This window comes from Corvus kubaryi, unplaced genomic scaffold (assembly GCF_017639235.1).
Source record: "Corvus kubaryi isolate FWS band 111438036 unplaced genomic scaffold, C.kubaryi_AGA036_p1.0 37398, whole genome shotgun sequence".
Taxonomy (NCBI): Eukaryota; Metazoa; Chordata; class Aves; order Passeriformes; family Corvidae; genus Corvus; species Corvus kubaryi.
In genome coordinates this window covers 12,810,334-12,816,333 of record NW_024581137.1, presented here as the reverse complement: position 1 = coordinate 12,816,333, position 6,000 = coordinate 12,810,334, and the positions used below count along the sequence as shown (strand labels likewise).

The window sequence follows — 6,000 nt, the reverse complement described above, 5'->3', positions numbered from 1 at the left end:
CTTGGCTTTTGGGTTTTACTCTCAAAATGAACTTGCAAATCTAATTGTCTTGCATCTTACTGGGCAGTAAATTGTATTTAAAGCAGTGCTGTATACAGTAGCCTGCCATGCACCTGATTTGCTATTACTTGTAAGCATTTTGGAAACCGCAGCTCACGTGCAGCCCCCAAAGAAATAAATTAAGAACGTGAAATGCTTTAGAAATTAGAAATGTGAAAGCATTTTTCAGCTTGTTGTCAGATCAGTTTATTTCAGAGAGTGTTCATTTCCCCAAATGAAACATCACAGTTTGAAAGAAATCGATTTGTAAGACAGGCTCGGGAAGATCTGTCACAGAAGAGCCTCCTGCCTCACGCCACAAGTGTCATCCCGTTCAGACCCCGCGCCTACTCGTGAGCGCAAAAGCTGGGAGTCGGTGAACATTGCCCGTGTTTACACCTGGGATAGCAAAGCGTGGACCCGCAAATGGCAAGTGTTAAGGAGGAGCTGCAAAGGCTACACCGGGAAGAGACGGGCCGAGGGACCCTCTCGGCGGGCCGGGCTCGGGGAGGGACAGCGCGGCCCCGGGAGCTGGCCCCCGGCTGCTCCCCAGCCCCTCGGCCGAGCCCAAGCCGTGCCGAGCCCCGGGCGCCCCGAGGGGGAGAGGCAGCCCCGGACCGGGCGGGGAGGGCTGGAGGGAGCCCCTTAGGGGGGCAGCGGCCCCGGGGAGCGGCCGGCTGCGGCTGCGGCGGGATAGGGAGACGAGGGGAGCTCGGCGGCCCCGGCCGGGAGGGCAGCCGGGGAGCGGAGCCCCGCCGCGGAGCTCCCGGAGGACAGCCTCCGACACCTCGCTCCCTCCCTTCCTTCCTTCCTTCTTTCCCTCCTTCCCTCGCCCCGCTCTCTGGCGGCTGGCAAAACCTGCCGGCAGCACGCAGGGCACTGACACAAGCCGGGGACGAGCCCGCCGGAGGGAGCCGGCGCCGCCGCGCTCTACCCAGGTACCCCGGCCCTGTCCGAGGATCCACGTTTCCTCCCCTGCTACTCCTCTTTTACCTTTTCCTCCTCTTCTTCTTTCCTCCTCTTCTCGATCCTCTCCCTTTCCCCCGCCCCTCCCGCCGAGCGGCCGCGGGCGCAGCCCCCCGACGCCGCTGCCGGGCCGGGCGGTGCTCGGAGGGGCCAGGGAGGGAGTGGCCGGGCATCTCCCGGCAGGGAAACGGGGTCTGGGGCTGGCAGCCTGTCTGTGCGTGTGTGCGCCGGGGGGGAGGGAGGCATGGGGGCCGGGGGGTGCCGGAGGAGGGACTATGGGGAGAGGAAGGTATAAGAAGGGATGCGGGCAGGGGAGGGGGGTGATGGAAAGAGGGGGTGCGGGGCCGAGGGGCAGGCGCTGACAGCTGCTTTCCCCGCACCCACAGTCCCCTCCCCCGGTGCCGCCGTGGGGTGGGACTCCCCGGCGGGCCGCGGTCTCCCGTCCTGCTCCCCACCCCCCCGCCGCTGCCCGGCGCCGGGGGTCGGTGCTGGGGCGGGCGTGCCGGGGGTGGGCGGGCTCCGCCACCCGACGGCGCGTCCCGGACGCTGCCCCGCAGCCGGCGGGTGGGCAGCGGCACCCCCGGGACGATGCCGCGGCTCGGTAGGGGCTGGCCGACGGCCCCGCGCCTCTCCCCGGCCTCCGCCGCCGTCCTGCTGGGCGTCCTGTGCCTGCCCGGGGCGCCGGCCTCCTCCCTGCTCACAGGTACGGCGGGGGCGCGGGGCCCACCTGCGCCGGGTGGCATTGCGCGGGAAGGGCGGCCCGAGGTGTAACCGCGTGGATTGGGGCGGGTGAGCACAGGAACCGTGCCTCTCTCCCCCCAGAAAAGGTTTTCTTGTTCCTTCTCTCCCCCCTCCCCATTCTGCCTGTTTCCCCTCGAGGGTTTTATTTTCCTGAAATCTGGGGCGTGGAGGGAAACGCTGAATCAAATTCTAGCGCAAGCGAGGAGCCATTAGACTTTGAGGAGTGTTTCCAACATGACAGAATACCGGCTAATCAGCACTAGGGCCGTAAAGGGTTTCCTAATTTGATTCCGTTTGACAGTCAGCCTGCTAATTTTGACTCATTTACCAAGTGGTTGCCGTGCATTGAAAGGATGCTTGGTTTAGGTCTTGTGCTGTGCTTCTGGTCCAAGTCCTCAGAGGGCAATGGACAGCTTTCTGCTGATTCCAGTGAGCTCTGGATCTATCGTTATAGACGTATCCTGCTTTGCATGGAGTACTCGTTATTCTCCACACGTCATCTGAGAGAAGAAAAAGCGTCCTTCTTTGCTATAACTGGGGCACAAAGAAAGTCTAGGTTTGTGCAGCAATAAAAGGCCACTCATTTTCTTGTTCTCTTTAGAATCTTGCAGAAGCACTGAACATCCTTGCCTGATTAAACTGGGCAAATTAAGGCAGGATTCAAAATCGAGAGCTAGGAATGGAGCAAGGGTTAAACGTGAGTGTGGCGAGGACAGTTTCCAAAGCTGTCAGGGTGAAATGAAATATGCTAGTATTTTAAAATTTTGATTTCTATTTCAGGATCGGTTGCAAAATGTGAAAATGAAGGGGAAATTCTGCAGATACCTTTTATCACAGACAACCCTTGTATAATGTGTATTTGCCTGGTAAGTGTGTATTTCAGCTAGTAAGAACACTCAGACGTGTGCTAAATGTGACTGCACAGAGCGGGGAATGTTTCACATAATCAAATCTTGGGTGACTCTGTTGCCTTTATGTAACACAAGGTTATCTCAGAGCTGAGCTAATGGAAAGTAACCCAATACATGATCTGGCAATCATTTCTTTGACTTTAAAGCCTGGGCACAAAGTTGTACATGACTATTTCAGGCACTGTAAAACCATGTTTACCATGTAAATTTGGGGGGAGAACTGCTTTCACAGAGTTGGGGGTGCACCCAGAAGTCTTTGGTTGTAGCTCAGCCAAGGGAAGGAAAGGTAAGGTTTGGAAACGCTGCTGCTTTGAGCTCCCATGTGCTCCCTGTCACAATCCCAATGAGTGAGGAACTCCACAAGGGTGCAAGGTGAAGGCAGCAACGAGACCGTGTGTGCTGTAATAACGTGACAGTGAAAGCACAAGGGATGCTTTCATCAGAGTGCTTTGCCTGCTGTGCTGGGAGTTCAGTGGTTAACGGTGTTGCTAGCTGATACACATTTTGGGGAGAAACATTCTGCTTCCTTGTTGTTCTGCTTCGGAGTTAAGCATTTTTGGGAGCAGTTCAGTTGGACAAGCCAAGGCTTAGGAGTTATTGTAAAACAGTCATTCTAAATAAAACTTCCTATGATATTATTAAAAGAAAGCCATAAACCTTAATTTGCTGTTGAATGCAAAGAAAAATATAGGCTAGAAAGCTCTATGTTTTACATTTTGGAATTTACAGAGTAGCTGAATGTACAGAATGTGTTCTGCTTTAGGATTGAAATATCAACACACCCTCTCCCCCTATTATTATTGCTATTATTATTGTAAGTCTATAAAAGATGTAAAAAATTTTTTCAGACTACCTTTTAGAAGGCAATTTTGGCAACTGTAGGACCAAGATCATCCTGAGCCCCTCGAGGTTGATACCTGTCGCTGCACTGAGTTCAGTAGGTTTTAAGTGAGACTCATTGATAACTTTTTAGGTAAAATTGATAAAGAATACATTATTGATTTCTTCTGAGTAGGATTGGATGGGAAAAAGAGGAGCATGGGATGAAGGAAAACAAAAAAAGAGATGAAGCTGTGTTTTATCATGGATCACCTTCCCAAATATGTCTGCCACCACTTTAGTTAATGGAAGCTAGTGTTAACCAGCGAGGAAGCAATTTATCTGTGAAGGAGCAGAAGTTCAGTCTTGGGCATCAGGGCAATAATGCATGAGGGTAAAACACTTGTATTTATAGATCTCCCTAGACCTTGCTTTATTAAATCAATGAGCACCCTTTTAGTGTGCAAGCATGAAGAACTGCAAAAAGCTTTGGATGTAAGAACTCTAAATCCCTGTGGTTTGCAGGGCTTACTTTAGTGAAATGGCAACTGAGGGCATTTGGCTCCTTTCTGTGCCAGGAGAACACTACATTTTATTAAGCTCACAGATGCCTAGTGAGTTACTGCAGTTACCTGCCCTGGCTACACTCTTTTATTTCTGCTAAAGGATAAATGCAATCTCTGTTTCTTGAGTTGGAAGCTGGGAGGCTTGGTAGATGAGAAGGAAACCACTTTTGAGATACTGGCTTTAACACTATGCAACACCCAAAGCATTTGACTTATTGGACAGCCTGTTGCTGAAATCTTTGTTTAGATCTGCCACAAGGGAAAAGATCAATTTTAAGAGGTCTGGGGAGAGCAGAAACAAAAGAAACAATGGGGTGATTTGTGACTAGGAGGGGAGAGAAAATCAGATTGCCTTACATTCAACTAGAAATATTGATTGTTTAGTAACAATTCAGTGAGGAACTTTCTCTGGAAGTGTGATCATTCTCTTCAAGGGCAAACCTGCTGGTTGATGTTCATACTGTAAGAAGTGAGCAATTAAAAAGAGAGCTTGGTCAGCTGTTATAGAAAGGAAGCAACTGCTGTTTAAGAGAGGACAGAAAATTCAACAGAGGGCACCTGTATTAAAAACACCAGTCAAGTGAGTAGCTGAAATTGCAGATTGGATTATGGCATGTCTTCCTTAGTGGTGATGCATTTCCATGAACACAGGCTGCCATAAATAACAACACAAGTTGTGGAAATATGAAGCTCTGGGATGAAGAGGAATATCTAAATAACTCTGGATGCCTCACCCCTGACAGTGTCTAAGGCCAGGTTTGATGGGGTCCTGAACAACCTGGTCTAGTGAGTTGCATCCCTGTCCATGGTGGGGTGTTTGAAACTAGGTGATCTTCCGAGTCCTTCTAATCCAAACCATTCTATGATTCCATTAGCTCCCTTCCAGGACTTTGCCCATCTCACAAATGAGAGGACACAGAACTGAATCATCAAGTGTTTGACAGAACTTTGCAGACTGTCCTGTGGAGCATGCAGATGCATCCTAGCAAGGGGGGAAAGAGAGAGGCAGCATAAGCAAAATGGTCTCTGGCTTTCTCTTAACAGGCTGAATCATTTTGGAGGGTAAAGCTACAGGTAGTACTGTAGGAGCAAATGTGGTAAACGTTGGAAGCTCATGGATTATGAGTAAATTGCAATAATGAAATGAAGACTTCAAAGGGCAATTACAAAATCAATTCCTTTTACACCACTGGAAGCTCTTGGTAGGAAGACCAAAACTAAAAGTTGTCTTTTCTCATTGGTTAGCAGAGACAGGGTAGACTGATCTTCATGGTAGGAATGTGAGCAGAAACAATGCAGATGGAGCACAGACTCCTGTGTGTGGACAGTGCTTTGGTGGAAGCTTCTAGCTCTTGTTTTAGAGTTTTTGGGAGCACAAACCCTTGAACCTTGAATACAAGAGGGACATTGGTGGGGATCTCCTAGAGATAGCCAACTTTAGCTACCGAACCAGATTTGCTCATGCTTGAGCACTAGCTCCAACGTGTGGAAAGAGAAGTTGTGGTGATACAGGAGTTCGCACAGAGGGTCATGTGCTGGAGGTTTCATATATGGTGCATAGTAAGCCATTCACTTCTGAACTATTGGTAATGCTTTCTAATAAAAAGGCACTGCACCCACACTGGGATAGCTCTGCCTTGGATGTCCCTACTTGTCGAAGTGAAATGTGTTTGTGCATGGAACAGCTCTGATGCTTGCCTTATATTAATAAAAGGAAATGGGTAAGACTAAGGGCGTGTAGGTGTGTGTGAACATAAACTCCCAAATACATAATTTATATGTCTCTCTTAATGGTCTTAATAATGCCATAAGAAATGGTCATTTTTAATATCTCTAAGACAATAGTTTCAATGTGAGCTTTTGCAATTACCACACTTTAGCAATGGCATAAACATGAGTGTATTTGATCTCCAAAGAACTTGCCATTAATTACAGCTGACTGCAACAAATGGCCATTT

General features: G+C 49.7%; 1 protein-coding gene across 8 annotated transcripts in view; it reads left to right on the top strand.

Moving 5' to 3' along the window:
- Positions 1-386: 386 nt before the first annotated feature.
- The window catches only part of BMPER (BMP binding endothelial regulator), a 148,611-nt gene continuing 142,997 nt past the window's right edge, over positions 387-6,000 (top strand). For 2 of the 8 annotated variants that reach the window (XM_042043383.1, XM_042043391.1), the window contains exons 1-2: positions 1,321-1,708; positions 2,527-2,612. In XM_042043383.1, the coding sequence (XP_041899317.1) occupies positions 1,594-1,708; positions 2,527-2,612 (201 nt within the window). In that variant the 5' untranslated portion in view covers positions 1,321-1,593. Of the gene's footprint in view, positions 469-878; positions 978-1,316; positions 1,709-2,526; positions 2,613-6,000 lie in introns of those variants that run through there. The other 6 variants (XM_042043388.1, XM_042043387.1, XM_042043385.1 and 3 more) reach the window with 6 other exon arrangements.